General features: G+C 41.0%; 2 protein-coding genes across 3 annotated transcripts in view; both read right to left on the reverse strand.

The window, feature by feature from the left end:
* The window catches only part of appa (amyloid beta (A4) precursor protein a), a 67463-nt gene extending 50146 nt beyond the window's left edge, over nucleotides 1-17317 (reverse strand). The window contains exon 1 of one of the 2 annotated variants that reach the window (XM_033977750.2): nucleotides 17097-17317. In XM_033977750.2, the coding sequence (XP_033833641.1) occupies nucleotides 17097-17156 (60 nt within the window). In that variant the 5' untranslated portion in view covers nucleotides 17157-17317. The remainder of the gene's footprint in view (nucleotides 1-17096) is intronic. The other variant, XM_033977758.2, reaches the window with a different exon arrangement.
* The window catches only part of LOC117384147 (A disintegrin and metalloproteinase with thrombospondin motifs 5), a 106410-nt gene that overhangs the window by 16526 nt on the left and 69319 nt on the right, over nucleotides 1-20565 (reverse strand).

Here is a 20565-nt window from a genome sequence, read left to right on the forward strand (position 1 = left end):
TCCTTGTTCAGTCTTGGCTCAGTCCAGGTTTAGCCCTGGTTTGGTCTTGGTTTGGTCCTGGTTTAGTCCTGGTATAGTGCTGCTTTAGTGCTGGTTTGGTGCTGGTTTGGTGGTGGTTTAATCCTGGTTTGGTCTTGGTTTGCTGCTGGTTTAGGGCATCTGACACAGGGGGGCATTAAGTTCTCCAAACAGACTTAATATTACTTAAATAATTACCGTATTTTCCGCACTATAAGGCGCATCGGAATATAAGGCGCACCTTCAATGAATGGCCTATTTTAAAACTGTTTTCATATATAGGGCGCACCGCATTATAAGGCGCATAGAATATAAACTACTGTAGTAGCTGAGGTTGTGTTACGCATCCACGAGATGGAGCTGCGCTGAAGGGAATGTCAACAAAACAGTCAGATAAGTCAGTCAAACTCACAAAACAAGTTAATGCATTCACAATGTAGTAACTCTCGAAATAGTGCAAAGTAATAACAATAACTCAACGTTGTTAAAACGTTAATGTCCATATTCACAATATCTCCCAGCCTTGTTTAGTTTAAACACGTGAAAGAAACACGTAAACCTCACTTTTTCAGTTCATTCCTCATTCACGAATCCCTCGAATTCTTCCTCCTCAGTGTCTGAGTTGAAAAGTTGGGCGAGCTCATTCAAAGTGCCCGATTCTGTCTCGTCAAAATCGCCATTATCCGTGTCGCTGCTGTTGTCTGGCAGTTCAGTGACAATTCCTCCCTTCGTGAAACTTGGACCACAGTTGAGACTGATATATCAGCCCAGGCATCCGCAATCCATTGGCAGATTGTGGCGTATGTCCCCCGGCGCTGTCTCCCCGTCTCCCCGTTATCCCTATAGCGTCGGATCCTATCGTCACCGATAGAGCGGGTTGCGGACTTTCCAGCAGCGTAACTCCGCGCCCAGTCGTGCTCTCATGTAAATTCAAACGGGGTCTCAAAGTCATTTATTCGACGCGTAAAAGAAAAAATACGGATGGATGTGTAAAGTAGAAGTAGTTGTGTGAAAAAATGCAGCAAATTCTGATACTTCGTTTAACATGATTTTTATGGGTAAAAAAGAATAAAAGTCTAGGTCTAAGTGAGCTATACTGGACCATAGTGTGCTCAGTCCTTAAAGGGTTATTACCGCTATTACTTCAGCGACGCCTCCTGACTACGGGTGTCATAATTGACCAATATTGACCAATATTGATCCATATTGATCCGTTGTTCTCCTGGGGGACTTCAACGCCCATGTAGGTAACGACAGTGACACTTGGGGGGGGCGTGATTGGGAGGAACGGCCTCCCCGATCTGAACCCGAGCGGTGTTTTGTTATTGGACTTCTGTGCTAGTCACAGCTTGTCCATAACGAACACCATGTTCGAGCACAAGAGTGTCCATCAGTGCACGTGGCACCAGGACACTCTAGGTCGGAGGTCGATGATCGACTTTGTTGTCGTGTCATCTGATCTCCGACCGCGTGTCTTGGACACTCGGGTGAAGAGAGGGGCTGAGCTGTCAACTGATCACCACCTGGTGGTGAGTTGGATCCGCTGGCGGAGGAGGAAGCCGGACAGACCTGGCAGGCCCAAGCGCATTGTGAGGGTCTGCTGGGAACGTGTGGCGGAGCCCTCTGTCAGGGGGGTCTTCAACTCCCACCTCCGGGAGAGCTTCTCCCTGATCCCGGGGGAGGTTGGAGACATGGACTCCGAGTGGGCCATGTTCTCCACCTCTATTGTCGATGCGGCTGCTCGTAGCTGTGGTCGTAAGGTCTGTGGTGCTTGTCGCGGCGGCAATCCCCGAACCCGGTGGTGGACACCGGAAGTAAGGGATGCCGTCAAGCTGAAGAAGGAGTCCTATCGAGCCTTGTTGGCTCGTGGGACTCCTGAGGCAGCTGATGAGTACCGGCGGGCCAAGCGTGCCACGGCTCGGGCAGTCACAGAGGCAAAAACTTGGGGTTGGGAGGAGTTCGGGGAGGCCATGGAGGAGGACTATCGGACGGCCTCAAAGAGATTCAGGCAAACCGTCCGACGCCTCAGGAGGGGGAAGCAGTGCTTCACCAACACTGTTTACAGTGCGGGTGGAGAGCTGCTGACTTCGACTGGGGATGTTGTCGGGCGGTGGAAGGAATACTTTGAGGATCTCCTCAATCCCACTGTCACGTCTTCCGAGGAGGAAGCAGAAACTGGGGACCCAGAGGCGGACTCGTCCATCACCCTGGCTGAAGTCACTGAGGTGGTTGGCAAGCTCCTCGGTGGCAAGGCTCCGGGGGTGGACGAGATCCGTCCTGAGTACCTCAAGTCTCTGGATGTTGTGGAGCTGTCTTGGCTGACACGTCTCTGCAACATCACGTGGCGGTCGGGGACAGTGCCTGTGGAATGGCAGACCGGGGTGGTGGTCCCTCTGTATAAGAAGGGGGACCGGAGGGTGTGTTCCAATTACAGGGGAATCACACTCCTCAGCCTTCCCGATAAGGTCTATTCCAGGGTACTGGAGAGGAGAATTCGACCGATAGTTGAACCTCGGATTCAGGAGGAGCAGTGTGGTTTTCGTCCTGGTCGTGGAACACTGGACCAGCTCTATACTCTCCATCGGGTCCTCGAGGGCTCATGGGAGTATGCCCAACCAGTCCACATGTGTTTTGTGGATCTGGAGAAGGCATTCGACCGTGTCCCTCGTGGTGTCCTTTGGGGGGTGCTCTGGGAGTATGGGGTCCGGGGCTCTTTGCTAAGGGCTGTCCGGTCCCTGTATGACCGGAGCAGGAGCTGTGTTCGCATTGCCGGCAGTAAGTCAGACCTGTTCCCAGTGCATGTTGGACTCCGCCAGGGCTGCCCTTTGTCACTGGTTCTGTTCATTATATTTATGGACAGAATTTCTAGGCGCAGCCAGGGGCCGGAGGGGGCCTGGTTTGGGAACCACAGGATTTCATCTCTGCTGTTTGCAGATGATGTTGTCCTGATGGCTTCTTCGAGCCAGGACCTGCAGCAGGCACTGGGGCGGTTTGCAGCCGAGTGTGAAGCGGCTGGGATGAGAATCAGCTCCTCCAAATCCGAGGCCATGGTTCTCGACCGGAAAAAGGTGGTTTGCTCTCTCCGGGTGGGTGGTGAGTCTCTGCCCCAAGTGGAGGAGTTCAAGTATCTCGGGGTCTTGTTCACGAGTGAGGGAAGGATGGAGCGGGAGATTGACAGGCGGATCGGTGCAGCGTCTGCAGTGATGCGGTCGCTGTATCGGTCTGTTGTGGTAAAGAAGGAGCTGAGCCAGAAGGCGAAGCTCTCGATTTACCGGTCAATCTACGTTCCTACCCTCACCTATGGTCATGAGCTCTGGGTAATGACCGAAAGGACAAGATCGCGGATACAAGCGGCTGAAATGGGCTTCCTCCGCAGAGTGGCCGGGCGCACCCTTAGGGATAGGGTGAGGAGCTCGGTCACACAGGAGGAGCTCGGAGTAGAGCCGCTGCTCCTACACGTTGAGAGGAACCAGCTGAGGTGGCTCGGGCATCTACTCAGGATGCCTCCTGGACGCCTCCCTAGGGAGGTGTTCTGGGCATGTCCCACCGGGAGGAGGCCCCGGGGAAGACCCAGGACACGCTGGAGGGACTATGTCTCTCTGGCCTGGGAACGCCTTGGGATCCCACCGGAGGAGCTGGAGGACGTGTCCGGGGTGAGGGGAGTCTGGGAGTCCCTGCTTAGACTGCTGCCCCCGCGACCCGGCCCCGGATAAGCGGAAGAAAATGGATGGATGGATTGATCCATATATAAGGCGCATTGGATTATAAGGCGCACTGTGGGTTTTTGAGAAAATTAAAGGCTTTTAGGGACGCCTTATAGTGCGGAAAATATGGTATATTTTATAATCATATTTATCAGTAGAATTCAGCTACAATGTTTGCATCTTCTAGCATTTGTCCTAAAACTTAGCCTTGCTACGATAAAACTCCACCTCAGCAGATTCCTAGTGTTGCCCATAATTGAAACAATGTTATAAAAGTAGCCAAAATCCAATAGTTTGTTGAAAAAAGCCAAAGAAAAGAACATAGTGTTCCAGCATTAGCAGCCCTGGACACAAAGATAACATGAGCTGGAGGTCAGGAATTCCTCTGCTTTGCATGGGACAAAAGGAGAGAAACAGAGGCCATGTTGTTGTGGACACAGGGAGAACGGACTGTTAGCTTAAGAGCTGTTAGCATGTCAAAGATTAACTGCTAAACGCCTTAATTCTGAGAAAAAAATTCTTAAATCAGGTTGTGAAATGGGTTTAGTGACCAGGAGGTATTTAAAGGCCCATAGGCTGTTTTCTGATCTATGTTCTAATGCAGTTTCCTCGTCACAAACATTCACATTCACAAGCCCGTAATTAGGGTTTATGTATTAAACATGTGAAATATGTGTTTATGAGTTCTTCTCTCAAACAGAAAACACTCTGTTCCACCTTGTGATGTCATGTGGTAAGACAGGAAGTGCTCCACTGTGTTTTTAAACTCCATACACCTTCATTGGAATCATTGGGATAATTTCAGCTCTGGCATTACCAATATCTACATGAAATCTATCACTTCATGACGTCACAAGGTGGAACAGAGCATTTTGAGCTTTGGAGATATTACAGACTAATAATAAAGTGTTACTCAGACATGTGTGAATGAAACAAAACACAACTCCAGGTCTGTTTTTGAGGAGGTGAGCGCATTAGAACATGACTTAAAGCTCACAAGTCACTTTTGTGTGATACAGGAACTTTTAATAAGTTTACGCAGCTGTTTTTAGCTTTGATTTTAAAGGTTCAATGTGTAAGTTTCTCTTTGACAAGAATATTCCACAATATAGCATTATTTTGCAATTTGTTTATTGGGTAGTCTGATTGAGATCCAATATGCATTTATAATGACAACCTAGTCAAAGATTTCATCACAACACAACTCAAACTCCCAGCTGCTACAGTAAACGCCATCACATTTCATCGCGTGCACCGCATGGGACCAAAAAACACCACACCGGACAATAAACGACCCCGGCCAATCGTGGCCAAATTCGAGCATTACAAACAAAAACAACACGTACAGAATCAAGGAAGACAACTGAAAGGAACGAATTATGGACTGAATGAACAATACCCAAAAGAAATAATGCAGCGCCGCCAAAAACTTTATCCGATTCGCAAGGACATGATTCAACAAGGAAAGAAAGCAATCATTGTTTCGGACAAACTTTACATAAATGGACAGCTATACCGGAATACAGAAATAACCCCTTGGCTTTACTAAACTTTCCAATACTGTAACCTCTCCATAACTCAACAACACACAGAACCTACAGACACACATGCATACATCCCTTCTTCCCCCCACGCATACACAGACACGCGCACACGCACGCAGACACAGACATACGGACATACACACGCACGCACGCACGCATGCACACGCGCACTCTCTCCCTCTTTCTCTTGCTCGCTCTCTCACTCTCTCTCTCTCTCATATACAAAACTGATTCATATAACCCAGGTCTCAACTAACTACTTTAGACATATAGAACTGCACTAGTCTCCTCACTCCCAGTTAATAACTCTATCCAATGGCTCTGGACTATGACTCTCCCTTTTATCTTTATTCATTCTCTTTCTCTCTCCTACACTCGCACTCACTTGCAGACATACATATACTGCCATGCCTCTTCTTTCTTTTTCTCAACCCCCTATCCAATTTTGTTTATTTTATATCTACTTCTTATTTTCAAGTTTCAACATTTTTTTCCTGTTATCAGTTCATTCAAATGATGCATTTACTGTCTGCTCTGTCTTGGTTTTGCACACCTAACACAAACACATGTGCATACAGACACCAAACACATTAACATTTGTCACTTGGAATGTGCGTGGCATTCGCACACAGGCGAAAAAGAAAAAAATCTTCAGCGAACTTCATAAACTAAAACCAGACATATGCCTTCTACAAGAAACTCACTTATCAAATTCAGATCTTGATCTACTACAATTTAAAGAATTTAACAGTATATATTCATCTACATACAACAGCAGACAACGAGGAGTATCAATCTTAATACACAACAAACTTATATTCAACCATCTCTCGACAATAACTGACCCTGAGGGACGGTATGTCATCATCAATGGCACCATGTCCAACAATAAATTTACAATAGTTAATATATACGGACCTAACACCGACGACCCCTCTTTTTTTCACTGTATATTCTCAAAATTAAACGAAGCTTCAAATATAATCATCGCTGGAGACTTCAACACAGTACTGGATTCAAACCTTGACCGCTCACACATCGCAGGACATAATAGACACTGGCATTCCACAGACACAATAAAACAATACATGACAGACTTTGGACTTGGCGATAGTTGGAGATTGTCACACCCACACAAAAGACAATACACACACTCTTCTGCGGTACATCATTCTTCCTCAAGAATTGACTATATCCTCATAAGCAATATTCTCTTGTCTAATATAAAAGAAACCACAATTCATCCTATCTCAATTAGTGACCATGCACCAGTCAGTCTAACACTACAATTTCATTACTACACCAAACCTTCCTTGAGATGGCGCTTCAATCTTTCACTACTCAAAGACTCAGTATTCAATATGATGGTAGAGAGGGAGTGGGCATCCTTCATGGAACTGAATGACTCCCCGGAGACCACTGCAATAGCACTCTGGGAAACCGGTAAAGCATATTTAAGAGGGAAAATTATTTCATATTCAACCTACAAAAAGAAAAAACAAATAGAATTAGAACAACAATTACATCAAAAGATAATAACATTGACAGAAAACGGAAATATGCCTGAATTGAGAAACACACAACTACAACTAGACAAAATTTTACAGGAAAAAAACAACTTTATTATGCAACAACTCCAATATGAACTTATTGAAAAACATAATATATCTGGTAAATATCTTGCAAACTTACTTCAAAGAAAAAAAGACAAATCAATAATTCCATCAATACAGACCTTTGAAAATCAAATCACTCATGATCCACAAGAAATTAATAACACATTCCGTATGTTCTACAAGAACTTATATTCATCAGAAAAAGAATCCAATCCAACAGCAATTAAATCATTTTTCCAAAACATAAACCTACCACAATTACTATCCCAAAATGGCTGAATTCTTAGATGCACCATTATCACTGCAAGATCTCCATAAAGCCCTCCTTCAGATGCCCAACAACAAAGCCCCCGGTCCCGACGGATACCCCCCTGAATTTTATAAGCACTTTTGGAATTTACTATCACCACTTTTCAACCGGACAGTGACTGAAATAAAAAATACATCTCAAATCCCTCTTCATATGAATACAGCAGCCATAACAATATTACTTAAACCAGACAAAGACCCAACCCAACCCACCAGCTATAGACCTCTTTCATTACTTAATACAGATTTAAAAATCATTACAAAAGCACTTGCCCTCCGGCTAGAAAAAGTTACACCACTATTAATTCACCCCGACCAAACAGGATTTATCAAAAATAGAAACTCTTCAGACAACCTTCGTAGATTATTCAACCTCATCAATATCGCTCAACAATCAAATATCAGGACAATCATAACCTCATTAGATGCAGAAAAAGCTTTTGATAAGGTAAACTGGACATTTCTTTTCCACACACTCCATCAATTTGGCTTCGGGGAGTCATTTATCCACTGGATTAAGACACTCTATACCTCACCTAGAGCCACAGTCACAACTAATGGTATCACCTCACCTTCGTTCACACTGCACAGGGGCACTAGACAAGGATGCCCGCTCTCTCCCTCGCTGTTCGCCTTATTCATTGAACCGCTTGCAGTAGCAATACGCCAAAATAACAGCATACAAGGAATATACGTCTCGGACACACATCATAAAATCAGCCTATATGCAGATGATATTCTACTGTACCTACAAAAACCACAGCAATCATTACACGAAACTTTCAAAATTATAAATACATTCTCATCCATATCAGACTACACTATCAACTGGAACAAATCAACAATACTCCCTCTCTCAGATGAAGGAGGAAGTTCTGCAGCTCAGGATTCATTCCCTGGTATGCACACAGGTAACATTAAGTATTTAGGCATTAACATTTCCCCCAGGCTGTCAGAGTTGTTCTCACTTAATCATAACCCTCTGCTTAAAACAATAGAAAACGACCTTGAACGATGGACAAACTTACCACTTTCACTAATAGGACGAATAGCATCAGTAAAAATGAAAATCCTCCCCAAACTGAATTACCTATTTGCAAACATCCCAGCTACACCTCCGGACAAATGGTTTCAGACACTAGACTCATTAATGATACACTTTTATTGGAAGAACAAAAAAGCAAAAATCAAACTCTCAACATTACAAAAAAACAAAGCACAAGGCGGCCTCGAAGCACCAAATTTCATCCACTATCACTTGGCAAATCAACTACAATATCTAGTTAAATGGACAGGACAAACATACAATAATAACACATGGATTTCTTTGGAACAGTCATATTTCAAAAATCTTTCTTTGGCAGACATACCCTCAATGAATACTACTCTCAAAAAACATAACTGCTTCAAGAACACAGTCATTTCAACAACTCTGACAGCCTGGTGGAAAGCCTTAAAATTAACTAATTCTTCCACGGCACCTTGTAAATACACCCCCATCTGGCACAACCCTGACTTTCACATGAATAGTACCCCACTTCACTATCGCACATGGGAAGAAAAAGGCATCACTCACCTTCACCACTTATTCCACAACAATAAATTCATAACATTTAGACAACTTATGGAACAGTTCGAAATCAACAACAATAATCGCTTTCAATACTTACAAATCAAATCCATTATCCAAAGCAAGATTAATATAACTAATAATACCCTGGATCCCCCTCAACTATTAGAAAACATAAAGAATATCAAGAAACCAAAGAAACTCATTTCCAAACTATACAAACTTATCCATTCAGACAATATAATACATGCACCACAACTCAAATGGAACACAGATATAGATACACCACCTACATACGAACTCTGGACAGAAATTTGCAAAAATACATTCTCAATGACATCCAACACTAATCTACAACTTATCCAATACAAAGTTATCCACAGGACACACATCACCCAATACAAGAAATTCAAAATGGGACTAACAGACACAGACACCTGTTCACAATGCACCATGGGAGTCACAGACACTTATTTACATGCACTCTGGGAATGTTCACCAGTTCAGGGTTTTTGGAACACAGTTACACACAAACTCACAGACATCCTGAGCTGCAGAATTCCTCCCTCCCCATCCCTATGTTTACTTGGCATTATTACAACTTTCACCATACCACCTAAATATAAAAACAGTTTGTTGACATCTCTAACTATCGCCAAGAAAATAATTCTACAAAACTGGAAATCAAAACAGTCAATAAACATCAAACACTGGTCTAACTCGCTCATCCATCACATTTCAACCTCTCAAATGACAGCATACTTTGAGGATGACATACCGTCTTTCATGGAAACCTGGACACCATTCATAAACCACTTCAATATTGTTTTCAATCAGTCATCAATATCAACAACATAAACTCCACCAATAGACTATTATAACACCATTAACATAGTAATTATGAGAATGCCACGCACACTCCTATACACCCCCCCATTCCTACAAAGACACACACACACACACATACACACACACACACGACATTATGTAAACTTTATTACAATAATTGCAATCATACCACCACTATTGCTGTATATCACTATTATTGTTGTGTTATTGTTTTCATTGTATGTACACGTTTCTATTGTTGCTGTCACTACTATTATTGTCATTATTATTGCCTTATTCATTAACTAATTTATTTATTGAATTAATTTGTGGTTCTGATGGAGATAAATAAATGGATGAATATAAACACACATATTAAATATTAAAATAAAGAACATGAATTATTAAATAATAATTTAAATATACACACATATATAATATATATATATATATATATATATATATATATATATATATATATAAAATAATAACAATTATTAATCATAATAAATTAATTATTAATCAATAATAATAATAATTGACAACAAATACATAAAAAAGATTAGGGTTAGCAAGGAATGGGCGCGTTGCTAGGGGGTACTGCCCCTTGAGTGCGGGCTCACCAAAACCTTGCCTCTTTTAATGCATTGTACAGGACACGCATGCACACACATTTTACATTTAAATCTAAATAACCAATACCACCATTAGGACCACAAAACTAACATAGAACAATATTGACCAACACTGAGTATGACAGCAATAATAAAACCTGTTATCGTTATCTTTACTTTTATTATTAATATTATTAGTATTACTTCTTTATCTCCGCACACACACTCATACACTCACACCCCCCCCCCACACACACACACACACACACACGCATACTTACAAAGAAAACCAACCAAGACAGAATAATGCAGGTACCGTACTGTACTCCCCCCCCCCCCCCCCCCCCTAACACTTTTACACATCAACACAACTTTCTCTGTAAATAGTAAGCTGTAAATATTGTATGTGTTTCTATGTCACTGGGTGTTCTTCAAAATAAAAAAAAAAAAAAAATAAAATAAAAAAAAAAAATAAAAAAAATATAATGACAACCTAAGTATCTATCTCTATGGAGATAAGCAGGTGACGTCACCAGGCCAAGTTACAGGTCAGATCTGTGGAGAGGTGAGCCCACTTACAGTAACAATTCATGTTTTTTTCAAGGTATTAGTAAATCAACACCAGTAACAAAAAGACAAAAGAGAGACCTACTATATGACTGGTTGAAATGGGCATGTCATCTGGCATAAAAATCTGCCAAATCTGCCAAATCTATAGTCATAAACTGTATATATAAATGGCTATACGTAGGTAACGCGCTAGTCACCACGTTCCAAGTAGAAACCTTCCCATCAACAGATTTGTTCCAGATTGGCTCTTTGATAGCTATGATATTCGCACTTGGAATTCCAAATATGGGACTCATCTCCAAATTGGCTCCCGTAACTGCTAGCCACACTCACTTCACTTCTTTACACAGTCTATGGTTTGGGTATTCTGCCATCATTTGACAGAAGAGGGTGCATAGGCGTGGTTGCATACTGAAGCAGTTTAAATAGGGCTGAAAAAAATATCTTTTAGCAATACATGTTGCTATATCAGCAAGGCTACTTTAGATTGACTTTATGAAACACAATGTAAGGTATGCTTTTGATGAGGAAACCATATCATATCAGGTTTAAAAGTTCAAACAATTTGGTCCAGTAAATTTAAGTCAGAGCTGTTCTGTAAACTGGAATTTTCAGGTCTTTAACCACGTTCAAGTCGCTTCTTCTCATTGAGCCTCTGAATTTGTATTTGGAGTGATTCATGTTTGAGTAATCTTTAAATCGACTATTTTCAAAACGCCATTTTGCTGATCTACTCCCGTTTTCTCCTCCTCTGGTACACGCCCACTGTGACGTACGCATCCAGTGACGTACGCACTTCCTTCTCCAGTTTTATTTTCTTACCGATTAAGAAAAACTACATTTTGGTACAAATGAAAAAAATGTGTTGCTCTAGTGTGATGTGCAGCTATCCACAGGGGACGCTGATGGCATGCAGAGCTTTGTTGCGATGACATCATCTCCCATTGGACAAATCAGTGGACCTGATATTCAAAATGATTCAAAATGTGTAAATTATAACATAATCACCCACAGGGGTCAGATATGAGAACTATAGAGACACAAGCACAATAGGACTGATTTAAAGGAAATTAATCCTGCGCATTTTCCAAAATCTGTTGTCAGGTTGTCCAGGGCGTCTCCGAACGGAAAAGCCAACTTCCTTTTGCTCTAGAGCTCTGCCCTGTGTAAACAAGATAAAGCCGAGGACGGCTCTTGATGTACGTGTCGTTGGGATAATTGGGTCTTGTTAGTAGTGCATTTCATCATTTCTTTGAAGTTTAGAGTAAATTTGAGGATTTGGAGGTAAGCAGAGGATTAGGCACATTAGGGGCTGTGCTTGATCAGAGGTTACAGAGTTTTTGAAAAGATTATATGGTGGAAAAGTAGAATAAGAGACTTGAGAAAATGTGTTTTACTCTTGGTGCTATGCAGGAAACATTGGCATCTGCTGTGTAGTTTTAATCTATGACACTGTGGATCATTATGTTATAATTTGCACATTTTAAATCACAATATTGACCTAAAATGACTTGATGAAAGAAACAAGTCAGCTGTCTTCTGAATCATGTATGTGTATCACTGAAATGTAACATTGTAGCGTTAAGTAGCTACAGAGCTGTGGGCGTGCATCCGGGGTAGGAGGGAATGGGAAATTTCTGAACAATGATGTGCTGAATACAGATTACTCAAACCGCACTAAACTAAGCCCAAACCAGGACCAATCCAAAACAAGTGTGAATGCACCCTTACTTTAATTAGTTATGATGCTTTTGTAGTAGTGCTAGCCTGTTGATATAATCCTGGTTATGCATTTAGACCAGACTAAGACCTACTAGTACAGTCCAGTTGTAGTCCAGATTTAGTCCTATTTCAGACCTAGTCCATTTTGCCCAGTTTTAGTCCTGGTTTAGTTCTAGCCCAAGTCCTACTGTTTAGATGTTAGTCCAGTCCACATTTAGTCCAGGATTCCCTCTAAATGATTTGTATTGTTACTTGTAGCATGGTAGGCCTGGGACAATACTGAAATTCTGTGTGATGATTATCATGGCCAAAATAATCATGATTAATGATTATATCACGATAATGATTAAAGTTATTATGGATATGAATTATATGGATATGAATTATAACTTTAACAGAGAATATTATGGATGAGAAGGGTTGTCAACTGAAATTTGGAGGCCCAGGGCAATAAAACTCACATGGCCCCCCTGTAATACAAAGTAATAGGAAGAGGGTCCAATTCTTGACTCTCAGACCCTGGGGCCCTTGGCAACAGGCCACTCTGTCCCCCCTGTTGACTCCCCTGTCATTTTTTTCTGCACATTCAGGTGATATAATGGGGATTATCTTTGTTGGCGATCATCACGATTATACAAAATGTCCCATGAATGATTATTGTCGACCTTTTTATCACATCCATCCATAATAAAGAGCCTGTCCCTGTTCTTGATCTCTGTAGTAAAAATACAAGTTTGCAGAGAAAGAGAGGTGCCATAGAAAAGGCATTGTCTGAGCAGTTCTTTATCAAACGCAGCAGACAGCTTCACAAACGACAGATGTCCCATTCTGAGCTCCAGCCTTTGACACAATAACTCAACCACTGACTCAGTCTTAAAGGACCCATATTACGCTATTTTTTGATCCTCATCACAAACCTGTAGTTTTGTTTTGTTTCATTCACACATGTTTAACACACAAACCCTGCATAGTTAGGTTCTTCTCTCAAACAGAAAACACTGTTCCACCTTGTGATGTCATGTCGTAATACAGGAAGTGTTCCACAGTGTTTTTAAACTCCATACACCTTCATCGTTCAAGATAACACTACACAGATTAGTGTACACGCCCACTGTGATGCACAAGCCCACTGAATCACTTTCTTCTTTAATTTTGTTAACTGGTGCTGGTTAAGATAAGATAAGATATGCCTTTATTAGTCCCACAGTGGGGAAATTCCAGTATTGTATTGTATTGTATTGTATTGTATTGTTAAAGAACAGAAGGAAAATGGTACATGCAATAAAACAAGATAATAGATAGAAATAAACTAAAAATAGACTCTAACATAACATCTCCGTAAAGTGACTTGAGTACTGCACATAGGTGTGGTTGAATGACACATGTTCAGTGTTAACAGTGTTCATTGTACAGTCTGACAGCAGCAGGAAGGAAAGACCTGAAACCTCTCCTTCACACAGCGAAGGTGAATCAGTCTGTCACTGAAGCTGCTCTCCAGGGCAGAAAGAGCGTCCTGCAGGGGGTGAGACTCATGGCCCAGCATAGAAATGACCTTAGCCAGGACCCTCCTGTCCCCCACCTCCTGCACTGAGTCCAGAGGACAGCCCAGGACGGAGCTGGACTTCTTGATTGGGGCGACAGGATCCCCCAACCCGAAGGTCGGAGGATCGAGTCCCGCTCGGACCAAGTTCTGCCGTTGTGTCCTTAGGCAAGACACTTCACCCACATTGCCTAGTATGAAAGTGGTGTGTGCACAAATGATAGGTGGTGGTCGGAGGGGCCGATGGCGCAGATTGGCAGCCTCGCTTCCGTCAGTCTGCCCCAGGGTAGCTGTGGCTACAATAGTAGCTTACCATCACCAAGTGTGGAAATGAATGAATAATGACTATAGTGTAGTGCTTTGAGAGGCTTTGAAAAAGCACATTACAAGTGTAAGCCATTATTGATGACCTTGTCCAGCTTCTCCCTCTCTGTGATGCTGCTGTTCCAGCAGACCACACCGTACGCCGTACATTAATTTGTACATTGGTACAAATGGAAAAAAAAATCTGCTAGTGTGATGTGCAGCTGTCCATAGGTGGCGCCAACAGCAAGCAGTGCTTTGCTATGATGACGTTTACGGCAACATCAGCTCCCATTGGGCATTGCAGCTTTCTAACGTGGAAGTCAGCGGACTTGTTTCTTTTATTAAGTCGTTCAAAATTAACATTGTGATTTAAAATGTCCAAGTAACTTAATTTTATTTTTTATTTTTTTATTTTTTTATTTGAGCAAAAAAAACAGTGATCCACATGTGCCCTAGATTACGGCTCCAGAGCAGACACAAGCACAATAGGGCTGATTTAATGATTTTGTCAATATTTTGTATGTGGTAATGCAATGGGAATACCAATAAACAAGAATGTAATATGTGACCAACCACACTGCAGACAAACAGAGGCTGTTTAAAGATGTAAATGTAAAATAAGTTTTGAAACAAATCTAATTATTGTCACAGGTGAATGGTTTGTTTGCAAATATTAGGCACATTTGGCTAGCAGGGGTTGAGATGCCAATTTGAATAAATGTCAACACTGCACTGGCCTATGTTCACAGCTTGATGATATTTTAATACAAACCTTCTATTCTTGCTATTTCAATTTATTACACAGATGTAATACTGAAATTGTGTTGTCATGGTAGTAAAATTTGGTACTTTGTGTTCTATTCCCATGTGTGTTATATGTGTGTAATCCCTGTCCAGTAGGTTCATAGTGGTCCACGGTGTGTACTAGTACTATGTGTCTTATACTTGTGAAAGATTAAGCTCAACATCATTCTAAACATATTCAGGAAAGGTTCATTTCTGTCCTGTGAATGGGACTTTTTCAGTATTGATACCTTCTCAAATGAGTATTTAGTTTCGATACTACTTTTAGTATCTGTTAGAGTTTGATACTTTGGAAAACACTACATGGTAATAACCTAGATCTTTATGATTAGACCTATATATAGTGAAAAATGACATAAACCTACTATTTTAAATTTGTTCATCAAATGCCACACAGAGGTTCAAAAACAAGCTGTAATTCCTCTCAAATAAACCTGCAACGTCATACTACCCAGAATCAACATAGTCCCTATATCTATTTCAGCATTACGCATAAAAATGACTACATGATGACATAGAAATTCAATTAATCAAAATATGGAACTAATTTTACATCCTTGGCTGTGTTTGTGTCATACAAAGTGGGTATATTAAGAAGGCAAAGAGAGAGAAATCAGAAATGACGGTGAAATACGTATATGGAAACGTGCATCCAACACAGCGCGCAACCTATAGCGCCAATATCCCACAAAACAGCGACATTCTTGGTCTTTAAAAATGGATGAGCAGTGAATGTGTGCAACCAGAGTCCGTGTTTTGCGCACATTCAGCGGACAACCACAAGATTTACGCGGATTCTTTTAGCCACACTAAACAAAAGGTCAAGAAATAAGAATACGTAGCGACGTTTGCCACAGTATCCCAGCGCCTGTTCTCCCAGCTCTCCCGACCCCTTGATTTTATACTGCAGTGCACCGCCGCCATCTTAACTTCTCTCTTCTCCTCTACCATCGTCTGACTGAGACCTAGAGCTGTTATGTGTACTTAATGTCATTTTCGACCCGATTTATGGCGCATTTGTGAAAGATTTGGCGTTGCGTAAAAACAAAAAACCTGGCGCATAACGAGTCTTTGTGTGAAATCGCTTTTGGAGGTGTATAATTTCATTCTCCTCGCTTCTAACACGCCCACTGCCTTAAAAATCTGCCCCAGGGATATGGAATCTGAGACAATATGCTTTTCATTTATTTAGCAGGCAATTGACGAGCTATAACGACTCCAAAGAGACGATAATGAAACGACTTGAAGCTGTTTTCAGAGGGGCATTTGGCCAGATGATTTGGCAAGGCGAAATTAGATTTGGTAGATGTATTTTGACTAATTCTTGCACTATAACTGCACATTACACCGTTAAAATATGAATAAGACATACAGGTATTACGCACGGTTACGTGGTAGAAATATTGCCAGGATGCCCAAATGCGTAAAAACAATCTTAATCTTATCGGTGGTGGTCGCCATGGTCGCCAATGTGAAGAATAGGCCATAAAACAAAACCTTTTCAAACAACAGTATGTTACCAATTCATTTTACGTTTGTTAATTCACATTTGGTTTAAAAGAGAGGCATTCAGTTGTTTTATAACATGTCAAAAACCTGTAGTTGTTCCCTGCCCAAAGTACGTAGCAAGCCAAACGCTGTAACGCAGTATGATACATGCCAGCTTCCGTCTGGCACCTTTCACTTCACCTGGACACGACAGTAACCATGTTTCTTGGCGATAAGTAATAAAAGATCAACGTGACAACAACGTGGTCATGATTTAGATAAAGCGTAATCATTGGAAATGTTTGAATACTTGACTTTTGCTTTCATTTTTGCCGCAATATGCATGTTTACGGCATATTTTGAAGGACCAGCTTCCGGTCCGTGCTGCTAACGCTCTTCCATTCGACACATCTGACAACCAAACAACATTATGATGAAGAATACCACAAATCTTTGCTCTTACCTCGGCAGCGAAAGCCAAAGCCACCGTGGCCAAAAGTGCTATAGCCACTCGGTCCCTCATCGTAGTCTTTTTGGTTCAGTAGGCTCCAAAGATCTCCGTTTTTTGCCCAGTTTCGAGCTCTCCGGGTCGGTGTGGTAATGCGTCCTGCGCCGGTGCCTCCCGTTGTTTGATGGAGAGCTACACTGAGTCTGCACAGCTGCTCAGCGCCAGTCACCTGACCACAGACGGGCGAGAATTACGCACAGACGCGCGCGCGCACACCCCCCCCCCCCCCCCCCCCCCCCACACACACACACACACACACACACAGGTCCTTCTGTCTCTCACGTTTTCTTTTTAATCACTTTAAAAGGCATTAAAGCAATAGTTTGGTTTGGTTCACTTTTACGCACGGATATAACATGCCCTGGATAGGAAAATAAGAATAATTGTAGCACTGTAGCTGGCAATTAATTAGTTATAACTGAATAAAGCATAGAAATTCAGATTTTTTTAGTTTCTAGTATAAATGGGCCTGGCTTGTTTAATCCTTTAATTGGTAGGTTTAAATCGCATAGCAGCCCCATGTTTGAGGAAGGAACAGGTGCAAAGGCTAAAGCTATTGTGTGGTTGCTAATTGGGCCAGTATGAATGAGTTAGACATATATGTGGTTTTATCCTATGTAAACAAAAATAATTGTGGAAAAATCTTGTAAGCTATTGTATAGAGCAATCTACTGAAGAGGTCTATGGAAAAGCAAGCAATGCTAGCCTAATAGTTCAAAGGCTCTAACTAAATAACAGCTTGGGTCTGGGCTGGCCAATGTCTACTGCCTGGAGCTACTTTGAGGGAACCAAGATGGTGAAGTAGGCAGAATAGTGTTAATAATGCATTGATGTGTTTAAATGTAAGTTATAACATTATATCATTGTTGTATTAGGCCAAGATATGAAATAGTTATGTAAACTTGTAATCACAGGGATAGCAACCTTAGTGGTTTAATGAGGAATAGAGCAGAGCTGAGAAAATTTACCCAGTGCACACCCAAGTGCATTTATTTTTCAACACCAAAAATATGTACAATAACAGGAAACTTTAATTTAATACTAATAATTATAGTATAATAATAATAATAATAATAATAATAATAATAATAATAATAATAATAATAATAATAATAATGATGATGATGATGATGATGATGATGATGATGATGATGATAAATCAGCATGTCAGTACCTCCTGTACACACTCTTTTTACAGAGCCCCTCTCTTAATTGGTTGAGCTCACTCTGCAGCCCAGGTAAGTTTACACACATCCAATAATATTGTTAAAAGTTAGCTCTAACACAACAGTGTAAATACTTATTCAATCAAATTGGGTGTTAAAAATAGAGGTCTATATTCAGTTTATCATTTTTAACTGTGAACATGAATTAGATAAACAAAAAGCTAAAATATTATTAGCACACAGTTCTTAAGGCGCTCCAGCTCCCCAAGGACTAATTTGGTTAAAACACCTAAAGCAGACAACATGTAGAACTGCCAAACAATTCAATTACAAGCAACATTTTAATCAATAAAACATTTTTAACTTCTTTGTGTATTGTCCTTTTTTTCCTTTAGCTTCAAAGATAGGCTCATGTAATGGATTAGCTACATTACAAAACGGTTAGTGAAAATATCTCAAAATTCAAATTGTACTGGTTTGATAAGTCTCACTTTTTATATCCTAAATTATGTGAGGTGTGCACTCTCATATTGTAATAGATTTAAACAGTCCATATAAGAATGCAAGTCCATTGAGGCAAATCGATATATTGTATTGGCAGTTAATTAAAACTAAAAGAAAAAAAAGTTAATGTTGTAATCTCTCTGGTGCACAGACTGATGACGACAGAGGAACAATTCTACTCTGTTTAAAGACGAGGTCAGACGTGTTAGATTTTTATCTTCACAAAATCTACACAGCACATTTCAAATAGTAACTAGTGACAGTGGAGCTGTTGTGTTTGGTTTTGGTGACCTTTGATGACCTGTGGTGGGAGGGGAGTTTGACCCTGCCCATCTTTGGGATAATGGCCGTGGATCTCAAATCATTTACATTGATTAGTTCTGGTCCCAGTGAAGCAGTGAGTTGCAGTGATGTCTCTGAACTGACAATGATATTAAGGCGAGACTCTGTAGGTGAAGAGGAGAAAGTCTTTTGGAGATATACATTTGAAAATTCTGTAGTTTACTTATTATAAAAAAAAATGAATGTATGTTTGTAATGATTTGTCAAAATCACGTTAAATCTAAGGCACGTCACCTTAAAGGAGACTCATTCTGCTGTATCCAGACTTTTGGAATGTTTTTGGATAGCTTTGCATTGGTAGTTGACTTTTTTTTTTTTTTTTTCAAATTTTAAGCGTTTCACAAAGAACACTTGCTTAAGGAGTCTGCCGCCCCCTGCTGGCAAAGGCAGTGTAAGAACGAATAAAAAAGGAATTCAAGAAGGTATTTGAAAAGGTAGAAAGCAGCATCGCTATGACAACTCTATTTTAACAGCTGCTTATAGTGAAGACAATTTGAATGAGTCCAGTGACGATCTGTTGATTTAAAAAAAAAACACAGAGGAGCAGTTATTTAAGTAATATAAAGCTGAATGTCCCTGTCTCTCCATGGGGTGTTATTCTGTGTAAAAGCTGCTAACCCTGTAGTTTAGACCTCTACAAGCATGCTCTGAAATGAATGGGATTCTTGGATTAGTTTAGCAAATCCTGGTTTAGTTCTGTCTTCTTTTAGGTTAAACCAGGTTAAGTACTTGGTTAGACCAGCTATAGTCCTGGTTTAGACCTGTGTTAGTCCTAATTTAGTCCTGGTTTTGTCCTGGTTCAGATTTTGGTTAGATCTGATTTAGACCTGGTTTAGTACTCAATTTGATCTGGTTTGGACCCTGTTTCATCCTGGTTTAGACCGAGTTTATCCTGTGCAAAAAAAGTGAAGGTAGCATAATGTGTCTCTTAAATGTGGGTTGGCGCTGGAGCGAGCCTCTGTGTGCTTCTAATGATAGCGGTGTTTGGTGCCTTGGACATATGCAGCCTCTCTAATGGCACAGATGGTGAACATGGTGACTAATTTTTGTTCAGCGCTTCTGTTTAACACTGAAGCTGTATTCAGCGTGAGCTGAATGAAACGTTCGGGAGGTGTGGAAGAAGCAGACTGCTCTGCTAAAATGTAAAACTTAGATTTCAATGATAAGGAATCACTGGTGGAAGAAGCACATGAAAAAATCTACTTAAGAAAAAGTATTAAAATAAATGTTTAAAAGCACAGATTTTGAGGCCTAATAAAGCTTCAAATGTAGTGATTTTGATACAGATTTAGCTGAATTTTCAAGGAAACAACTGAATCAATTTTCTGGCTTTTATTTGTGTACATATGTGTGTGTACAAATTGTACAAATACAAATTCTTTTCTCTGTTACATTCTGATATGAAGGAACTG

The sequence above is a fragment of the Periophthalmus magnuspinnatus genome, chromosome 2 (assembly GCF_009829125.3).
Source record: "Periophthalmus magnuspinnatus isolate fPerMag1 chromosome 2, fPerMag1.2.pri, whole genome shotgun sequence".
Lineage (NCBI taxonomy): Eukaryota > Metazoa > Chordata > Actinopteri > Gobiiformes > Gobiidae > Periophthalmus > Periophthalmus magnuspinnatus.